Genomic DNA, 21,039 nt, shown 5'->3' with positions numbered 1-21,039 from the left:
CTGCCCACTTCGGCCGCATGTCTTCTAAATCTGGAATGGTAACAGAGATTAGCATGGCCCCGCACAAAGACGGCACACAAATCTGTGGAGTGTTCTGTATTTTTTGTGTTATCTCACAACTTTCATCACAAACTGCTAAAAAACAATCTTCAATGAGCTCCAGATGACACCTTAATGGCAGCCTTTTTAGAGACCCAGCTTCTGAGGCCCCAGCTAAGCCTTGCCCAGATTCGTGGTCCGCAGGCAGTGTGAGAAAATGACTGTTGCTTGCAGTTTGGGGGTAATTTATTCTACAATATAGAAAACAGGTAACAAATACAGTCTCGCTGCCTCTCTCCCTCCCTCCACTTCTGGGGAAAGTCAGCTGTCCTGTCATTGAGGAGCCCACCTGACATGAAACCACAGCCTTTTGCCAAGAGCCAAATCCTCACTGACTCAAGCCACCAGGTGACCGCAGCCCCTGCCCGCAGCCTGATTCAGAAGAGACCCTGAGTCTGAATACCACCCGCCCCCATCCACTCCCAGTGCTTGACCCTCAGAAGCTACCTGAAGCAATACACTTGCCTTTCAGCTGTAGGTAACTAATGCATGGCAAACAAAGCATTCCATAAACAGGGAAAGGGGAAAGTCCATGAAACTGGGTCAAATAGTCTTAAATAAAAGTATCTGGTTTATATTTTTGATAGACTCTGAGCCTACCTATGGATTTATTTTCATAACCAAAGTATGTTTTCCTGTGATTCGGAGACAAATTCTGGTACGCCAATAAGTTGAGAATGATGACCTTAGCCACCCTTTATTTAGTACCTGTGACTGCTGGCCCTGAACTTATTCATCCTTCACAAACAGAGAAATTGAAGTTTAGGTTAGCGCATTCAGCTCTAGTCACACAGCAAAAGGCAGAACCAGAATTCCAGATATGAAGCCCCATTTCTTCACACGGTATTGTTATGACCTTCCTAATACTGATGTTTGTTAAGTTAAGATGAAAATACACCCTATGGAGGGAGGGAATATGGATACTCCCGGCTGATTCTGACTGACATAGGGCGGAGACCAACACAACGCTGTAAAGCAATTGTCCTCCAATTTAAAAAAGACACACTATAATCCAAGTGACACAGAATTACATTCCTAAATTCATTGAAGCTGGAAAGTTAAAGCGTCTTCATGTTCAAGGTAGGCAATGAAGGGGAGACAGGACTACCCCGAGCTCTGCCCCTCACCCCTACCTCCGCCCCAGCTCGCGGCTGATGACGACAGGGATCGTCATTAATTTGATGGCGACCTAAATTCCGGATCTGAGGATCTGGGATGAACCCCCGGGTCTGGTTTCCAGGAGGGCCTGACCACGCCTACAGCAGGGTAGGGGTAGGGCGGAACTGGGAGGCTCAGCAGGGAAGTCGGGGAGATGGAGACCGGGGGGACTGGGACTACAGCGCTGCCCTGGGTGTCTCGGCGCCAAGGAGACCCCGTGCGGGCCTGCGGCCCCTCGAGTCCGCAGCGCAGCCGGAAGAGGCGTGGTAGCCCGGAGGCGGCGCCGGAACCGGAAGTTGCCTCTGCCCGAACCGAAGATGGCGGCTGCGGCGGCGCTCGCCCTAGCTCCGTAACCTCCCGTAACCAATGGAGCGGCGACGCTGGGGTGACTTACGGCGCCGGCTTCTGCGCGACGTTCGATGATGCAACCTCCGAGTTGAGGAGGCCGCCGGCGCACGCCGCGGGGAGTCGGGCTGCTGCGTGTCGGCGGTGATGTCCTTGGAGGTGGCCAGGCCGGCCGCAGGGATGGTGCTCGGTGAGTGCGGCCGGGGGCCCGGAGGCGGGTGAGCGGCGCCGGCCGGGTGCGGCTCTCAGCGCTGCGCGCGCGGATGGAGGCTGGCGGGGACGCCGGGCCGGGCTTCTTCTCCCGGCGCCGCAGGCTCCCCGCGCGGCCCCGCCGAGGGAAAGCCCGTGGTTCCGCTGAGAGGGGCCCGGCCAGACCTCAGAGCCGCCCCGAGCGTGTGCGCCTTCCGCGTGACTCTCAGGAGAGGACTCGAGAACGCCTCTCTCGCTCGCCCTCGCTTATGTGGAGAGGGCCTGGGAGGCCGTCTGGTGCAGTAGGAACAGGAGAGGACGTAGGAGATCCGAAGTGGTGTCTCTGCCCGCTTACGGTCGTGAGGCCCTTGTGCAATTCCTTTACCTTCGGAGCTTTTGGTTTCCTTTAAAGGCCAGAGGAAACTGTGTTTATTTTGATTTTCTGTGCGCTGGCACCAGGATATCCGACTTATATATTTCACTGTCAGTACTTCAAGATATGGGTATCGTTTCCCTCATTTTACAGGCTCAGAAACAAGCCCAAAAAAGGTTAAGTGAACTCTCCAGGGTCCCTGGCTGTTAAAGTGCAACATCCCAGTTGGACGGTCTGGCCAACTACAAAGCCCTTGCTCTGTTCTTGAGATTGACGTAGATAATAATAGAAGCAGTATCACAAAGGAAAATGATCAAAGTTCATTTTGAAAAGCTAAATTTGATCAGTCTCTTCTTACGGAATGGATGTCCTTGAAGAGGGAAGTGGGAAAATAAACTGATACAATTTCTTTTGGACTTTGGTACATTTTTTTAATTGAAGAAAATATAAGAATCTTTTGGCTGCGCCGCATGGCGTGTGGGATCTCAGGGATCCCGGGATGGAACCCGCACCCTCTGCCTTGGCAGCATGCCGTCGTAACTACTGGACCAGCAGGGAAGTCCCTGGAATTTGATAATTTTCACTGATCAGATACGTGTTCTGTTCACAAAGATAAAGAATGGATAAAGTAGCTGCAGTATGAGGTGACTGGTAATTATTGACCAAATGAGTAACTTACTTTCTTTTTGTAAAACAGCAGAACTGTATGTCTCCGACCGAGAGGGAAATGATGCTACCGGTGATGGAACCAAGGAGAAACCTTTTAAAACAGGCCTTAAGGTAGTGCCTCTTCCTCATTAGGAAAACTATTTGGTATTTATTAATGACTCCTGCCAGTTATTATGACTTGTCAGGAGTTTTATCTCAAGCACTAGATTTGAATAGAACTTTCTGAAAAGGGCAACTGAGGGGTGTATACAGGTATGTAGCTTTACGGGTATTAGATGCTGTATGCCTAAAGCTATTTGAACTTTCTTTTTTGGAGGTGGGACATACGCCTTGAGGCTTGTGGGATCTTTTGTTCTCTGGCCAGGGATTGAATCCAGGTCCTTGACAGTGAAAGCACCAAGTCCCTAACCACTGGGTTATCAAGGAATTCCCCTTGAAAATTTTTAATAGGTGTCGTCTTTTCTTCCTTACTATCAGCATTGCATCTTGGAAGTTTTCTCTCCAATGAGTCAAGTGATCAGTTTTTTAATTCTTATAGAAATAAAAATTTTCTTTCTATATTCCAAACATTTCTTCCAAACTGACTCCTCAGAGTTCTTGTGGTGAATTTACCACTTGAATTCAGGTGTGATCTTGAAACTTGAGATTCAGGAACCTGATTTATATCATACTAAGAAAGGGACCCATTCCTCAGAACAGACTTCTCAGGATTTCATGAGTCCGGAGCCTAAAGCCAGGATGCTAATTTAACAGTAAATTATTATTTCTCGGAGTGGTAGAATCCAGCAGTAAGTTTAGCATGTTCTCTGTAAGCCAACTTACATGAAAGGCCAAATACAGTTCAGATGATTTCTTTAAGAGCTTGGACTCAGGACGTAGGTGTCTGATTGTATCGGGTTGCGGTGTAGGGCCAGGAAGCCATCCCTCTGAAGGTATCTGTGGCCTTGCCTGTTGAGTGGAATGGCTACAGCTGCCACAGAAAGAAGCTGGATAACGCCCTGTCTCAGGGCGGCAGCAGGGCGAGCACTGCCCTGACTCTGCTGTGTATCCGTGGCTGGTCAGTCCCCCTTCTTGTGAGTTGTGTTACAGTATTTGTTTAGGTTATTAGCCAGTGCTCCTGTCCTAGGGCCACTGGTTCCTCTTTTAGCTCATACTCTGTGGTTATGTTTTGGTGTGTCAAACACGGATCTTACTTTTTTTAAACCTAAATGGAAAGACTCTCATTGTTGGGGTGATTCCCCAAAACTGACAGTAGTGTTTAGATGAATGTATGCTGTTAGCAAAAAGTGTGCCAATCTGATTTGGAGAATTACACTTGGGTTCTTTCAATGTGTGATAGCAAAGAAAGAATCAGTACAGACTGTCAGGTAGTAAATCAATTCTTAGTGATTTACAAACATCTTATAAAGTCTGATTGTTAAAAGGAGAAGCTGAACTCTGTTGGATATTTCCAAAAGATCCAGATTCCCTCCTCCTCTCTAGCAGTAATTGAGTTGAGACTGGTGTTCAATCAAGACGAAAAGTATTTTTCAGGTTTGGAAACTAGATCTTTAGAAAAGGTCGGTTTTCATAAGCTTCAGATGTTACACTAGAGAGAACAACTCATTACGTTTTTTGACTGATGGTAACTTAGGAGAAGATTTGAAGGAATATTTGAAGCAATTGATAAAATACTTATTTTTTACATACTTCCAACCATCAATTTTTTTAGAAAAGAATATAAACTATAAGATATCAAATGATATAGTGATATCAGATATGTTCTAGTATATCTGAAAAGGTTGAAAAGGGGTACATATTCTACACATAGGAATTTTTCCAGTTAAATGAAACTTAGCCTTCTGCGTCCCTGACCATTATGTTGTTGAGAGTTTCTGAAATGACTTGCCTGGGTCCTTCGTGAGGATTAACCATCTGGAGGCGCTCTGCAGTTGGTCTTTGCTGTCAGCTGTCCCTTCTGTTGTTCCTGCTGGTCCCTGTGGCCTCTTAACATCTGTTGCTTCTTGTTCACTAGTATGGGAAGCCATATACTGTGTAAAATGACCTGCTAGAATTGTTCAGGAAAGGATGGTCTACTTTAAGCACTGTCGACTTAGTCCATTCAGCCGTGCCTTCTGTCAGCATTGACCTTTGGCTGGTGGGTCTTTTCTGTGTTCTTCTGGGCTCTTGCTAATGTTCTAGGTGATGGAAGTTACCTCATGAGTCAGGTGTTATCTTAACTTTAAGCATTGCATGATGGTAAAGGAATGTCCTTTTTCTCCCTTCCCCAAGGCTTTGATGACAGTTGGGAAAGAACCCTTTCCGACCATTTACGTAGATTCTCAAAAAGAAAATGAGGTAATTTTACAGAATTTGATTTTGTGAAGAAATTTTCGTTCGAATGCAGAGGTCTGGAGAACACTGAATGTCTGTGTATCCCTCCAGAGGTGGGATGTTATTTCCAAGTCCCAGATGAAGAACATTAGGAAGCTGTGGCACAGGGAGCAGATGAAGAGCGAGTCCCGGGAGAAGAAGGAGGTGAGCAGCGAGTGCCCTGTGTGCGGTCTTCAGTTCAGGGCGCCAGGCGCCACGTTAACAGACTGCCCGCTTTCCTGCGCTAGGCGGAAGACAGCTTGCGAAGAGAGAAGAACCTGGAGGAAGCAAAGAAGATCACCATTAAAAATGACCCGCGTCTCCCAGAGCCGGACTGTGTGAGTGTGCTGCATGCTGTTCCAGCGCCACGCGGCGCTGTGGCTCAGGGGCGTGCTGCCTGCGCTGGTCTTTGCAGGGTTTGTCTTTTCTTTCAGAAGGGAGAGAGAGCGGTAGTGCTGCAGAGTTGTGAGTCTGGTCCTGTGGGGCTCACTTTTTAACAAAATTGAGTAATCGCCGTGTTGCACACATTCTGTCCCCACTGGAAGCTGGCAGCCCTGGCATCTGGGCCTGGTGGGCTGTGGGTCTCAGTCATGAGATTTTACCCTGCCTGGCGGCAGTTTCCTCACCATAAAAGGAAGAGGTTGAAATCCATGATTATCATGACCTCTTAAGAGAAACAGGTTTTTGTGATTTTTTAAAAAAAATTGGATTATATCTGTGTTCTTTAGAACAGAATAGTTATTATTGCAGCTGAATTGCCGTGTTTTTCTTGCTTCCTTAGTGAGGGAGCTGTGTGCTTGGCCACACCCGCCAGCCCCTTCCTCCTCTCTCCTCTCCCTTCCACCCCCCGGATGAAAAGCCAGGCCAGGTAGTGTCCCCTCCCAGGGTGGCGGGAGGGTCTGTGAGGTCAGGGAAGGGGCTCTGTGTGACCTGGGGCTGTTGCTGCCGTGGACTTCGTGGACTCCCTGACTTTATCCGCAGTATCTGAAGCTCTGGGTGGTTTGTTCTCAGCCAGTTTTGCTCTAAGAGAAAGAAGACTTGGGTTGTTTTCTTTTTTAATCCCTATGGTATGGTGAGATTTTTTGGCTCTTACCTGTGGTAGAGTGGCTATCTGCAGTTCTACATCATTTGTGGTTTTTTAACACTTTACTGCCATCCATCCGATATTCGTGACAAAGTTGTTATGTGATGAATGACATGCTGGGTCAAATGGTATTTATTTTAACTTGACAGGTGAAGATTCGGGAGCTAGAAGGATATAGAGGCCAAAGGGTAAAGGTATTTGGCTGGGTCCACAGGCTGCGTCGGCAAGGTAACTGGCAGAGTTGTACTTTTCTCTCTTTAATTTTCAGTATCCCTAGTACAATACTGTAAAGTAATTAGCCTCCAATTAAAATAAATAAATTGATATTTTAAAAAAGGCACACAAAATAGTTTAAGATTCATTCTTTTCAAAATATTTAGACAAATCAAGAAATAAAATGGCATGTACTATAAAAAAAAATGTCAACATCCCTAGTCTTAAATGAAGAACATAAGAAAAAGTATTTACTTGAGGGTATCTTGGTTTGGGGATGCTAACTCTTTAAAGGAAATACTGATTTATATCCTAAGGTCATTCTTTTAGTACAACTATTGAAAGTTTACACATTTAAATGTTGCTTAACTGTATTGGATACCGTCAGTTGTAGCCTTTGATCCTGGGTACAATGATCAGGTGTCCGGGAAATATTCGCTGAATTGAATTATGTGATGAAAGCAGGGGGGACACTGCAGAAAGTGCCGAGCCGGACCTGAGACTTCACGGTGCCAGTGCTGCTGACGCTTAGGATTAGCATATCTGTACTTGGTCCCGATGTCCTGCTTTCTCTTTTTATTATTATTATGTGTTTGTATGTCTTTTATTGTAAGTGGTTATCACATCCTTCATAAAGAAACGGGGCATAAAAAGCCATGAGTGATCCTGTGTGGCAGTGTGTATCACCCTCCACGTGCTGGGCACTGCAGGGGACTCGGGGGTGAAGGAGACTCAGTCCCTCGACTCACATGTTTAGGGCCTTGCTTCCCATGATGCTGTGGGTCAGGAGGCTCGTGTAGGGTTTGAAAATACAGTAAAGAAGGTGAAATACTTTCCAGATACTGAGTAGTGACACTGCTTCAAAGGAACGAGGCCCTGTAGGAGGTTTGAATTTTCCATATTTAAACTTGGCAGTTCCTTCTTACACACTTAAATTATGAGAAAGTGCTTTCAGGTGCCTTAAGAACAGTCCAGCTAAACTTCCTCTTTCTCGTTTTTAGGAAAGAATTTAATGTTTCTGGTGTTGCGGGACGGTACAGGTTTTCTCCAGTGTGTCTTGTCAGATGATTTGGTAAACATTTTCTCATATTTTCGATGGCTGAAATTTAATTTTTTTCAATAGGTTCCTTTGTTGTTAGTTTAGGGAATTTGGGCATCTGGATGCTTACTTTAAACTGTCAGACATGGACCAGCAGGAGGAGGCCTCCCAGGCTTCTCTCTCAGCCGCAGTGATGTCTTGTTTGGGCTGCTGTGACCGAGTGCCATAACCTGGGGGCGTGGGAACAGCAGACGTTTATTTCACACAGTTCTAGTGGTTGGAAGTCCGGATCAGGGTGTTGGGGTGGCCAGGTTCTGGTGAGGGCCCTCTTCCGGGCTGCAGACTGCTCACTTCCTGTTGTATCCACATCCTCAGCTTGCGGAGAAGGGAAGGCATCACTCCCATCCGTGAGGGCTCCACCCTCATGCCCTGATGTAATCCTAACTACCTCTCAAAGGCCCCCCCTCCTGACAGCATCACGTGGCAGGAAAGGGTTTCAACAGAGGGATTTGGGAGGGATCACAGTAAATCTTTAGTAACTAATGTATTGCCGATTCTTGTCCCCTCCCGCTTTTATCACCCAGACATCATATTTCATGTAAACATACTTGCAGATGCTTCCCCAGGAAGAAGTATTTTCAGTATAACCACACTACCATTATCACACCCCCTCCCCCCAAAAAATATCCAGTCAGGTTCTCCCAATTGATGCGTAATGTCTTTTTACAGTTGGTTAGTTTGAATGAGAATCCGAACAAGAGCTGCACGTTGCCTTTAGTTGATAATGTCACTGAAATCTCTCAATCTATAGCAGTTCTCCCCTTTCATTCTCTTTTCTCCACTGCATTCCCTCGTGCAGTTATTGGACAAAATTGGGTCATTTGTCCTGTCGGACTTGTCACATGCTGGATTTGGTCGATTGCATCATAAGATGTAAATGTTCCTCTGTCCTTTGTGTTTCTTTCAAGCTGGGGGTTAGGCCTGATCAGATTCAGGTCTTCTTGATGTAACTGCTTCATGGACATAGCTGTCTTCTTTCAGTTACATCACATCATGAGTCACATAATTCCAGTCGTCCTTAAGATTGGTGGATTCGGGTGTTAATGGCCTGATCCCTCCCTTATAAAGTTCGTCTCTTTTTTGAAGAGGTGGGACTGGTGTGCGTGTCTGTATACAGATAACTGTTTGCTTGAATGGCCGTCTTTTATTTCACTAGTTTGGACTGGATAACTTGTTTATAATAGTCCCCTTTGCTTTCTTTATGGTAAATATTTTACTATAAATGTGAGCAACTCAGTTTGAACTTGATCTTCCTGTAGTGTCAGTGTTACAACGGCGTTGTCTTGTCCACTGAGAGCAGTGTCGCGGTGTATGGGATGCTGAATCTTACCCCAAAGGGCAAGCAGGTGAGTGTGTTGAGTTTCTGAGAGAAGAGTGGCATGCTTGTTGCTTTCCAGTGTCTTTGTTTTTTTTTTTTCAATTTAGCATTGTAAATATAAAGATGTGATGCACTTGCTAACTTTAGAGCGCCTTTTCCTTTTCCAGTGAGATATGTGTGCTATACAGCTTGTATGATGTAACAATCTCAGTGATATTTAGCCTAAAGAGTTACCGAATAATCCTCAAGGGTGAGAATAACTTGCTGTTTATATGTGAATAATTTTTCAGCTAGATGAAAATAAAAATTTTATCTACTGGAAGTGTTTCAGGAAAGAACAGTAATCTAAATTTGAAACTTTTAAAATAGAATTTGAAAGGCTCTTAATAAAAAAACAAACTTAAATATAACTCTGACAGAGAGTTGTTCGTTCCCCAGCCAACACACATGTCACTTAGTACCAGTTAAGAGCTGCTGCTGCTGCTAAGTCACTTCAGTCATGTCCGACTCTGTGTGACCCCACAGAGGGCAGCCCACCAGGCTCCCCCTTCCCTGGGATTCTCCAGGCCAGAACACTGGAGTGGGTTGCCATTTCCTTCTCCTAGTTAAGAGCTGCTGCTGCTGCTGCTAAGTCACTTCAGTCGTGTCCGACTCTGTGTGACCCCATAGACGGAAGCCCACCAGGCTCCCCTGTCCCTGGGATTCTCCAGGCAAGAACACTGGAGTGGGTTGCCATTTCCTTCTCCAATGTGTGAAAGTGGAAAGTGAAAAGTGAAAGTGAAGTCGCTCAGTCGTGTCTGACCCTTAGCGACCCCACGGACTGCAGCCCACCAGGCTCCTCCATCCATGGGATTTTCTAGGCAATAGTACTGGAGTAGCTTGCCATTGCCTTCTCCGAGTTAAGAGCTACTTGTTGGTAATTATTGTTCAAGTAACAACTGTGGTTGTATTTGTTCCTTGGGAAAGAAAATAAACATGACATATTAACCAGCAGAGGGAGCCCATAGGGTCCTCCTGAGAGACTAGAAATAGTGATAAAAGTCTCCCAGAGTCCATGTAAAGAACCTATATTAAGAGAGAATATCTGGTTCAAGTTCACTGAATTTACCCTGTAAGTAATGTGATTGCAAATTGGAGTGGCTGTCATGGTGTTTCTTACTGGCAATGTTGGGCACCAAGATGGCTATGTAGTCCATACTATGTGGCTTCTAAATGCAAGGCTTTCAATGGGATTATTCGGAAGGATTGGAATTTTTACTATCTGTATGTTTCAGAGAGAAACATCTTTTAGTAAAACCTTGGTATTTAAGGAATTTTTCAATGTGGGTGTTACACTGAAACAAAGCTTACAGAAGCTGGAAAGATATACGAAAATGTTGACAGTAGTTAGTGGTTACTCCAGCTCATGGGATTATAGTTTATTTTCTAGTTCGTGCTTTTCTGTTTTTTAAAGGAGTGTGTGTGTGTGTGAGTGATTTACTCTGAAAGAAATATTAAATCTATCAATATAAAATTTAATTACTGGATCTTTGTGTTTAGAAGGGTGGGCTAATAAAGATAGGTTCTTAGAAATATGAGCTTACTGAAAATGTTGACACAAGTGAGAATCCCTCACCCTGTACATTTTCTGTCTCCTCCCTCCCTCCCTTCCTCCCCACCCTGTTTAAAACTGTAACAGGCTCCAGGGGGCCACGAGCTGAGCTGTGACTTCTGGGAACTGATCGGGTTGGCCCCCGCTGGAGGTGCTGACAACTTGATCAACGAGGAGTCCGACGTCGACGTCCAGCTCAACAACAGACACATGATGATCCGGGGGGAGAACATGTCCAAGATCCTGAAGGCGCGCTCCGTGGTCACCAGGTGCTTCAGAGACCACTTCTTTGACAGGGGGTACCACGAAGTAAGTGTGCGTGGGTCATCCTCTGCAGACGACGCCTTTTCGCGTGTTTGAACCTGAGCCCTGGTGCGCACGGAAGGCCTCTGTTTACCGCTTTCCTGTTTGTTGGCACAGATCACTCCTCCAACGTTAGTGCAAACACAAGTGGAAGGCGGTGCCACACTCTTCAAGCTGGACTACTTTGGGGAAGAGGCGTATCTGACCCAGTCGTCTCAACTCTACCTGGAGACCTGCATTCCAGCTCTGGGGGACGTCTTTTGTATTGCACAGTCATACAGGGCAGAACAGTCCAGAACACGAAGGCACCTGGCTGAGTATGCGGTTGTCTTTTTGCTTTCGTTTTAAATTTTGTTTTCTGAGAAAAGACATTCAGAGAAGCAATCTTCATGGAGGTAAATGACAGTCTGTGTAAAAACCTCTGAAGTATTAAGAGGTTTTATAAAGGGCACTTGAATGAGTTAATGGAAACTCCAAGAAGTTCTACCTCTTAGCTCACGAAGGTCTGTTGATTTGCTCTCTCTTGATCTTTATGTGTTGGGGAATAAACAAGAAATCACTAAGAAGGGGGAAAGGAAGTCGGGTGGGCTAAAACTAGTTCGCAGAGTTGGGAGTTGATTAGCAAGGTGGGAGTTTTACTTTTCTGGACAGTTTCCCAGCGTTAAGATCCTTGCTCGAGAGAACCGTAGTGGAAAGAAGGGCGGCTCTGAGATAGTGCCGTGTTTCGCAGATACACTCACGTGGAAGCTGAGTGCCCCTTCCTGACCTTCGAGGAGCTCCTGAACCGCCTGGAGGACTTGGTGTGTGACGTGGTCGAGAGAGTCTTGAAATCACCCGCAGGAAGCATCGTGCGTGACCTCAACCCGGTAGGCCTGCCTTTGTTTGGAGACATGCAGTGAGGGTTCTGTTTTAGAAGCAGCAAGGTCCACATTCTCAATTTTTATAGATTTAACAGCTTGGTGAGCTTTGAAATAAATGACTGGTTTTTTGAATTATAATTGATATATAACATATTACTTTTAGGTATACATTGTAATGCTTTGAGATATAAATACATATATAAAGAAAACGGGGCTTCCCTGGTGGTCCAGTGGTTGAGGGCCCACCTGCCAGTGCAGGGGACACGGGTTCGATCCCCAGCCTGGGAGGGTTCCACATGCCTTGGGGCTACGGGGCCTGCGCCCTACAACTGCTGAAGCCCACGTGCGCTGGAGCCCATGCCCCCAACAAGAGAAGCCACCACAGTGAGAAGCCTGCACTCCACAACGCAGACCCAGCGCAGCCGAAAATGAATAAGATTTTAAAAACAGAAAATGACCCCCACGCCACACCTAGTTACAGCTTTTTTCTTGTGATGCAACCTTTCAAGACCCTTTCCTATCAACTTTCAAATTTATAATGCAGTATTGATCATAGTCACCGTGTCATACATTGCGTCCTATTGGGACTTAACCTCTTTTATACCTGGAAGTTTGTACTCTTTGATCCCCTCCACCCATTTCCAGATTGATGTTTTGAAGACTAAAATTGGATACTAGTCATTACCGATAATGTCATTGTATTTTAACTTACATAGAAAGTTGGTATATGTTTTCCATTTCTAGGGAGGTCCAGTTTTGCTGGGGGCGGGGGGTGGCTTGACTGCACTGCATGGCTTGTGGGATCTTAGTTCCAGCTGGACCCTTGGCAATACAGAGTCCTAACCACTGGACTGCCAGAGAATTCCCCGAGTTGCTTTTAAGTCTGAAAGGATTTTTTTAAGGTTTAAAAATAGCATTTATTTCTTAAAAGTTAATGTGCATAATAGAGAACCAAAAAAACACAAGATGCAAAAGACAGAGTCATTCATAATCACAAGCAGTTTTGATAAGTCCTTCTAGGTCTTAATGTGTGTATTTTCACAACTGAGCATCCGATTTTGTATAATTAAGATCATACAGTTATGCTGTTTCACACATCATGAATATTTACCATTTCAAAGTCCCAAAGCTATGAGTATTTTGAACAAGAATACACTACACCAGCTTAATCTCGAAGGAAAAAGAATGTAATCCAGCCTTTCTTGGTGCCGAAAATTTCAGAAAAGACAAAAATGGCAACAGGCCTCTAGACAAAGATATCAGCAGAGTTAGGATTAAAATTCCCTTAATGTTCAATTGTTGGAGAAGGGAAAGGATACCCACTCCAGTATTCTGGCCTAGAGAATTCCATGGACTGTGTAGTCCATGGGGTCACAAAGAGTCGGATACGACTGAGCGACTTTTACTTCACTTCAGTGTTCAATTAAAAATGAGACCTAAATCAACAGAGTACACAAAGTATACCGCTTCTAAGAGGATTCATTATCTGATCCAAACTGTTAAAAGTATTAGCAAGGAGGTATGTTTCCATTGAATTAATACTTAATAGTACATTCCTATAGTATCAAGAAATGTACCCACATCAGTGGTTATCATCAAAATGTAAACATGAACACTTCCACATACACCCCTCCCTTAATGCTTCTGCTCCTCTGCTGCCAGTGTAAATGAACAAGTGCTGACAGTCATGAAATCATATCTGGTGATAATGGTAAATAGCGTCTCTTGAACCGTTCATGTGAATGGTTTCTTTATATACACTGTGTTTTTCCTTTATGCTGTAGAATTTTAAGCCCCCTAAACGGCCTTTCAAACGGATGAACTATTCAGATGCTATTGTGTGGCTGAAAGAACACAACATAAAGAAAGAAGATGGGACTTTCTATGAATTTGGAGAGGTATGAATTCCTCTGTTGGCACTGTGTCAGAGGGAGCCTTGTGCTTAAGTGGATTGCTGCTTCCGGTCACCAGTAATGTAGGAGGCATCTGCTTGTTGTTAAATAAATGATAACCACAGACCCTCCTCCTTGGGCTAGTCTGAGGATCCATGGCTCAGTAGGTATAGAGTGGTCCTTGGAGCAGTGCCTTTTCTGTGGTCTTCAGTACATATTAGCCAGTTTGTAGCCTTCACACCCCATCCTTTGTCTCATTCCTCTTCCGTAAGTTGTAATTCTCTAGACTGGCGGGACGCTTCCGAACTTTGAAGTCAAGCAAAGTGTTGACATGTATGTATGTTTGTTTTGGTTGTCTGGAGAAAGTAACTGACTTTTAAAAAAGGATGAAAAGTGAAAGTGTTAGTCACCGAGTCATGTCTGACTCTGCTTCTTCATGGACTATAGCCTGCCAGGCTCCTCTGTCCATGGGATTCCCCATGGGATTCCTTCCCCCAAAACAGTGAATTAAAATTCCTTCGTATGGAGGAGGTTCAAAGAAGAAAATAGCCACTGGTTAAAATGTAAAACCAGGAGAGAAGGCTTTGATGGGGAATGTGGCCCAGCGCCGCAGATAAACTGAGCATGTCTGTCTTGCCTGGGACCACCCTCCCAGTCCTGTTTGTGGGAATAGGTTATTAACACTATTCCAAACCCTCTTCCTTGTTCATTTAACCACTCCTTACATAGTATTTGCAAATCTGTTTTACAAATAAAATGTGTGGTTTTTGTTTTAAAGAAATTAGAGAGGACAGTGTACCAGGCTTATATAAATTACTTGGTTTCGTGAATTCAGTTGACCATGTGTAAAACCAGATTCTGTGCTGAAAACCTGAGCGCTGTCACCACCTGGTACGGTGGTGGGATTGAGTGGAAAGAACACGAGCCCCCAGGTGGGCTTCAATCCCACCTCTGTCCTTGCTGCTGAGTAAGAGGCCAGCGACCCCGCTGTCTGATTCCCTGTCTCTGCCTTGGAGGTACCGTCCGCTTGTAAGTCAGAGGACTTACTGAGCTCAGTGCCCGCCAGGCAGTCCTCCGAGCCTGTCAGCATTTCTTCTCTGTGTCAGCATCATTCCACGCACAGGAGGGGGCTAGTATAGAGCAGAGTCTTCAGACCCTGGGACGAGCAGTATTGTACTCACAACTCTAGTGGGTGAAGAGCTCTCCCGCTCACCTCCCATTTCCTCTCTGGACTGTAGAGGGCGCCGGGCTCCGGGGGAGAGCTTGCAAACTGCTGCCTGGTGACGGGGCAGCGCCCTCATTTCCTAACTTACATCAGTCAGTCTTGCCCCATCTCTCCAGTTTTTAGCGGGACAAGTTTTTTCAGTTTGAACTTGAATTTATGTGTGGTTTACTGAAGGATGCGTGAGCGGAAAACAGATTAGCTTGATTCATCATCATTTAACCTCTCTTGGCTAACTGATGCAGGTGTGGTTACACTTATAAATTCGACACTGGTTATTTGTCTTACAGCCATGTCTTAGGACCGTTGAAGGCATGCAGATTTATTGTAACAGGGAAGGAGCGGAGATAACAGGGGAGTTTAAAGATTGGTGTTATTAATAACATGATGTGTGTGTGTGTAGATCAATGATGTTGTGAAGCATCTGCTGATTATCTCACACCTTATGGGACTGGATGGACTGCATTTGCTTCAGACCCAGATAAAACTGGAAAGGGATAATGGAGCAGGAGATCACCCCTGTGTGTGTGTGTGTGTGTTCATTCCTCGTGCGACGTGGCCCAGATGTAATGTAGAAAGAGGCAGGTCTGCTTACAGAGACGGTTCTTTACACCCGCGTGACCACGGGTTATGGGTGGATGTGTGTTTTGGGCTCTGTTGTAACGTGAGTAAGATGATGGGCTGCCGCTGGGTCAGAAAGCTGCTTCTGCCAGGGCGCCTGTGGAGGTGGAGGTGTTCATGAAGCCCCTGTCTAACCTCAGGACATCCCGGAAGCTCCGGAGAGACTGATGACAGACACCATCAACGAGCCCATCTTGCTGTGTCGCTTTCCTGTGGAGATCAAATCCTTCTACATGCAGCGCTGTCCCGAGGACCCCCGCCTCACCGAATCTGTCAGTTTAGGATTCACAGAGTGATCTTGCTTTTGAAGGGTTGAGGGATGGTGAGGGGGTGGCGGCGCCGGGGCTGCGGGGGCGGGGGGTCCACTGGAATAAGATACAGCTCCCAGCAAATAATTTGTTAAATCTGAACATTTCAAGAAGTGCTTTCTGCCCTCTGATTGTGTTTAACCTGCCTTGTTGAGTTATGTATGGCATTTGAGTCATATTTGAGTTTGGCACGATCATCAGACGCTTTTAGTGATTTCCATTTAAACTCTAGAGCAGCGCCGTGACTGAGAGCCTGGTCGTAACTGTTTTATTTGCTCATTCTGAAAGGTCGACGTGTTGATGCCCAATGTTGGTGAGATCGTGGGCGGCTCCATGCGTATCTGGGATAATGAAGAGATCCTGGCGGGTTACAAGCGGGAAGGGATTGACCCCACTCCCTATTACTGGTACACGGACCAGGTAAAAACTTTTATTAAATAAACCCTTTAACGTTTTTTCAGTATAATAGTTCTCTATCAACTGAAATCGTCAGAAGGGAAGAATTTAGGGTGGTACCTTAGCATGTGAATGAACTGTGTTCAGTCTTGTGGTTTTAATAATGTGGCATGTGTGTATTGTTTAGTGGTTTTAATAATGTGAGTATTGTTTAGTGGTTTTAATAATGTGGCATGTGAGTATTGCAGGTTTTGTCTTTGGCCACTCATGTTAACTTAATCTGAAAACCTGTTAACTGCTGGCCTCGCTCGTTGCTGCTGAGTTTTTCAAAATGTGTCCTCAGATCCTACTAATATCTAGTTGTTTCTTTTCTTCTGATAAACAGACAGTAGCTTAATTTGAAGTGTGAAATCTTTTCTTTCTAGGGTGTTGAATCCCTGGTTTATTTTTCATATCCAAATATTTTTGCACACGTGGTCTGTGAAGAAGTCTAGGTTACGGGTTGACTTCCTTGCTCATTTGTGGCTGCGCTGGTCACTGTTGCGGTGGGTGGGCTTCTCATTGTGGTGGCATCTCTTGTCGTGGGGCACGGGCTCTAGGGGGTGTGGGCTTCAGTGTTGTGGTCCCCAGGTTTAGCTGCTCCTGAGCACGTGGGATCTTCCCAGACCAAGGAACCCGTGTCCCCAGCATTGGCAGGCAGATTCTTAACCACTGGATCCCCAGGGATGTCCAAGGGTTGATCCCTTAACCACAATAAGCTGACTCATTTTACAGCAGAAAACTTTCACTATTTTAGACAAAATTTGTAAACTAAGCCTTTACTCCTCTGTCTCTCTCTCTCTCTCTAACAGAGAAAATATGGCACGTGTCCACATGGTGGCTATGGCCTGGGCTTGGAACGATTCTTAACCTGGATTCTGGACAGATACCACATCCGAGATGTGTGCTTGTACCCTCGGTTTGTCCAGCGCTGCAAGCCATGACCGGTTCCCTCACCCCACCCCCAGAGGTTTAAGGAAGAACACGGTTCATGGAAGGAACAGACTGCCTCTTTAAAAAAAAAAAGAAGCCAAAATCTTCCCCCCCCTTTTTTTTTTATTCCACTGGGGTATGTCCGTTTTCTCTGTTTTATTCCTGCTACCACAGAAAGCAGTTTAAACCATTTTGAATATCAAGTAACATTGATGTTATCATTTTAAGAAAAAAATACCGATTAAAAAGTTTGGGAGAAACTGTGGCATGTAGCTCTGCAGTTAGGAGTATGTCTCAGCGCTTCATCCACTTTAGGTTACGATTTTTATGGCGTATGTACCACATATATCATTAAATAATTTTAAATTATAATCTGAGACATTCCAGTAATTTAATCTGTCTGTCCTTTTAAGTGTAACTGGAATTCTTTTAATTTATATCTCTTTATCATATCAATGAGTTCAACACCTTGGGGGAAAATTGACAATATGCTGTAGAAACCTGCCAGTGTTAGAGCCTAAATCAGCAGATACAGAAATGATTTGACTGCAGTCTTTTGCATCCATTGTGAATCTTTCCTAAATCTCGTAGTTGCTTATAACTCTGAAGCATACAAATTGGTGTGGAGGAGTTTGTAACAGTGGAATTGCCTTACACAGTTGGAAGGGACGGCAAGTCTTTTGGCACATCAGTGAACAGCTGTCTTTCTCGCATTAGTTTAAACTAAAGAGGGGGGCGATCTTCTCTCTCTTGGTAGTTCCAGAGTGATGCTCAACAGGGAAGTTCCCAGAGCGTTTGCAGCTGGCATCTTCAGGCCAGCCCTCTGTGGTTGTCGGCGTCACCCCACACACTGCGTCTTTAGATCTAATCTCTCCTACCTTATTAACTCTCAGGCTTATTGAATGGCTTCCTTTCAGGTTTGGTTAATCTCTCCCCTCAAATGCATGTCAATGTATTCTCAATAAGCTGTATTCCCAGCAATCAATAAATGCACACACATAAAAACTCTTTGCCGACTTAATTTTTTAAAGCTGAATGTCTCTGTTTCACATTAATTCGTGCCTTTTGTATTTTTAAAATATTTTTCATGATTTGTATATGTGAAATTAGATATTACTGAATTTAGTAGATATTACTAAATACATGGTAACGAAAAGGAAGGTGTTTTTAAAATCAGATGTGGGTGCTAGTTACATCACTTTTACAATCTTTTTTTGTGTTTCTGTACACATTAGAGTGTATCTTATTTTGCAGTTAAGTGAAATGACAGATGTAAATAGGGGTGTTTGTAGTATATTTGGCCTCTATCTTTAAATAAAAAATACTGGTTAGAATGTGAATGAGCTTTAATTGGATTCAACTAGGCAATTCACTTGATCAGAATTTAGGTGAGGAGATTAGACTCATACATTTTAATTGTGTAAATTGGTCAAGCATCTTAAATACTGATGGAAAGCAATGGGGCTAGGTGGGGGTCTCAAAGAGTTGGACACGACTGAGTGACTTAACATGTAATTAACGGTCATCTTATTTTTCATCATGAATTCACTCCTCAAAGGGACTCAAGACACATCAGGTGCTCATCAGAAGCTTCTCTTAGAGCTTGTCTGCTGTAGTCTGAACAAGCCTCACTTGAATCTTGAAACATATTTGTCATCCTGGGGTCTTCTTTCGCAGCCACCCAGAGAACCCCCGTCATCTCTCTATTGGACATCCTGTTCCCCATGTTTCCCTGTTTCTTGGTTTACTTCCTCATTTTGATGGAGCACATCCTCCAGCAGTTTCCTGAGAAAGGGTGCATGAAAGGTCCGTTCACTGAGAACTTGTCCATCTAAAAAATGTTTTTAACTTATCTTTACACTTAAACCATGCATGCATGGTATGGGCTTCCCAGGTGGCGCTTGTGGTAAAGAATCGGCCTGCCAGTGCAGGAGACAGACTCCATGAACCTGGAATAGTCTCCATATAAAATGGTGGATTAGAAAGCATTTTTCCCTCAGGATTTTGCAACCCTGGCTTTCAGTTTTACCATTCTAGTTTCCAGTGTTGCTGTGTAGAATTAATTCCCAATCATTCTCATCCTTAGGTCTTCTACATAAGACCTGTCTGTTCTAGAAGTTTGTCCCCATGTTCTGAAATATCATGAGGATATTTCTTGGGACTGTTCTCCCATTCTGTTCGGAATTTGATAGGTTTTTTAAATTCAGAAAGTCATGGCTTTCCTTTGTGAAAAAGTTTCAATTGTTTTTTAGAAAGTGTTCCCTCTTATTTTTTTTCTATAACTGCTATCATTCAGGTAGTTGACCTCCTTTTAAATCCTTTTATCTTGTATTTTTTTTTCTTTTTGCTTGCTATTTTCTGAATGTTTTCTTCAACTTTTTCTCAAACCTTCTATTGAGTTTTTCGTCTGTTAGCAGCAGCAGCTCAGCAATCTTTATGGTCTTTTATCCAAGTTTTCTTCTTCCTGTATCATGCCCATTTCCTTCATGTTTTCTTCTGTGTTTGGGTCTCTGTCTCTCTTAGAGCAGGGGTCCCCAACTCCAGGGCCGTGGACTGCTACCGGTCTGTGGACTGGTACCGGTTTGTGGCTTGATAGGAGCTGGGCCACACAGCAGGAGGTGAGTGGCAGGGGAGTGAGCGACGCTTCATCTGTATTTACAGCCACTCCCCATTGCTGCTCTTGAATCATCCCCAAGCCATCCCCCACCCCCCACCCCAGGTTTGTGGAAAAATTGTTTTCCTCAAAACCAGTCCCTGCTGCCAAAAATGTCCTGGAGACTTTCCTCAGAAGTCAAGTGATACTTGTTTTTCTACTGAGAATTCCAAATAGGAGGTAAAATGCTTTTAAAGTGTGTTGGGAAAGATGTGAGCCCTCCCGTCGGGTGAGCTGCCTCAGTTGTTGGGTGTGAGTCCTTGATGTCAACATCCGTGGATCTCTCCTCTTGGGCTGGTTGGATTGCAGACTCTTCCCATCTCCTGTGGAGGGAAAGGGGTGGCGGGGGAAGAGCCTAGTTCCCTGAATCTGTCTCAGTCTAGCATCTCTCTTTCATGCCCATGTCCAGGGGTACCTGCTGCTGCCAACCTGGAACCTCCTAGGGACTCTCAGGTAAATCTGGATGGCTCTTGTCTTAGGTTGGCCATCTTTAGATTCAATTTTTTTGAGTTTGCTAAATCATTAACCATTTATCCATCTGCCTTCCAGCTCCCGAAATTTATTGCTGTGGTTCCTTTTTCTTTTCTCTCCAGCCTTTTAGGTTTATGCTTAGAAGCAAACAAAACTCACCATCGCCACCAACAACAGCAGCAGAACCTCTCGACGTCTTAGTGGGGTTTTAGGGAAGGAGTGAAATTACATCCATAAGTTGAAGCACCCATCTTTATACCCAGAGGGTTTCACTCTGAAGTTGAAGACAAATCAAAAGGGCATAGGTGAAAGTGAAGAAACTCAATTATTAGCTATTAGGAGATCAGCAAGGAGAGTGATGAATTCACTGTAAACTATTCCGTAAGGAAAATGAATGAATGGTCAGTTTCAATCCTTTTTACTATGTAGATGACCACTGCAACTTTCTGTTGGATGGCTGTACCTGTTTGTCCTTCCTGCAACGTTAAAACATACTCAGGCACAGACAATGTGAAGACAACAAGAAAAACCTGCGCTCATCTTTGCCTCAAATCAGCTCTCCTGCTGACCGAAGTGCTTCTCTGTCTTGGCCTCACTACTGCTGACGCCCTGAACTACCTGATCTGCGCTCCCTCTGGTCTCCAGTGCGCCATCGAGAGCTGGCCTTCGCTTCCCCCGGCCACGCCACTCAGCATGGCTCTGGAAACCATAGCCGCTGGCTCCTGCTGCCTCTCCCTGCCTCTCCTCTCTTCTCGCCGGGACCCTGCTTGCTCAGTCCTCTCCCTCACAGCACCTCCCTGAACAGGCTCCTCTTCCCTGTGACTGTCGCGTCCACCCATGCGCCTGTTCAC

General features: G+C 44.9%; 1 protein-coding gene and 1 non-coding gene across 3 annotated transcripts; both read left to right on the top strand.

Annotated features, from left to right (window-relative positions):
- Positions 1-104, top strand: LOC129549937 (U6 spliceosomal RNA). Its single transcript, XR_008684740.2, has one exon. It is a non-coding gene; the product is annotated as a U6 spliceosomal RNA (small nuclear RNA).
- Positions 105-1,634: 1,530 nt separating this feature from the next.
- On the top strand, positions 1,635-18,072 carry NARS1 (asparaginyl-tRNA synthetase 1). 2 transcript variants are annotated; one of them, XM_055417432.2, is made up of 15 exons: positions 1,635-1,792; positions 2,862-2,944; positions 5,105-5,170; positions 5,258-5,350; positions 5,434-5,523; positions 6,419-6,497; positions 7,484-7,554; positions 8,841-8,927; positions 10,578-10,799; positions 10,911-11,110; positions 11,524-11,659; positions 13,438-13,551; positions 15,529-15,660; positions 15,985-16,116; positions 16,944-18,072. In XM_055417432.2, the coding sequence occupies exons 1-15, from the start codon at positions 1,750-1,752 to the stop codon at positions 17,073-17,075; spliced, it is 1,680 nt and encodes a 559-aa protein (XP_055273407.1). In that variant the 5' UTR covers positions 1,635-1,749; the 3' UTR covers positions 17,076-18,072. The 2 variants fall into 2 exon arrangements, with proteins under 2 accessions (XP_055273407.1, XP_055273408.1); XM_055417433.2 differs by having other exon boundaries at positions 1,639-1,792; positions 2,865-2,944.
- The last annotated feature ends 2,967 nt before the right edge of the window (positions 18,073-21,039 follow it).

This window comes from Moschus berezovskii, chromosome 28 (assembly GCF_049115385.1).
Source record: "Moschus berezovskii isolate FMDL1 chromosome 28, NW_MosBer_1.0, whole genome shotgun sequence".
NCBI lineage: Eukaryota > Metazoa > Chordata > Mammalia > Artiodactyla > Moschidae > Moschus > Moschus berezovskii.
Note: the sequence above shows the minus strand (reverse complement) of the source record. Positions and strands in the feature narration are given on the sequence as shown.

What these genes read in the sequence shown, in the direction of transcription:
- NARS1 (XM_055417432.2), top strand. Translation starts at nt 1,750, where the DNA reads ATGTCCTTGGAGGTGGCCAGGCCGGCCGCAGGGATGGTGCTCG. An exon ending in AGTCCCGGGAGAAGAAGGAG is followed by an intron (nt 5,351 to 5,433) that starts GTGAGCAGCGAG and finishes TTCCTGCGCTAG; the next exon opens with GCGGAAGACAGCTTGCGAAG. An exon ending in TCGTGCGTGACCTCAACCCG is followed by an intron (nt 11,660 to 13,437) that starts GTAGGCCTGCCT and finishes TTTATGCTGTAG; the next exon opens with AATTTTAAGCCCCCTAAACG.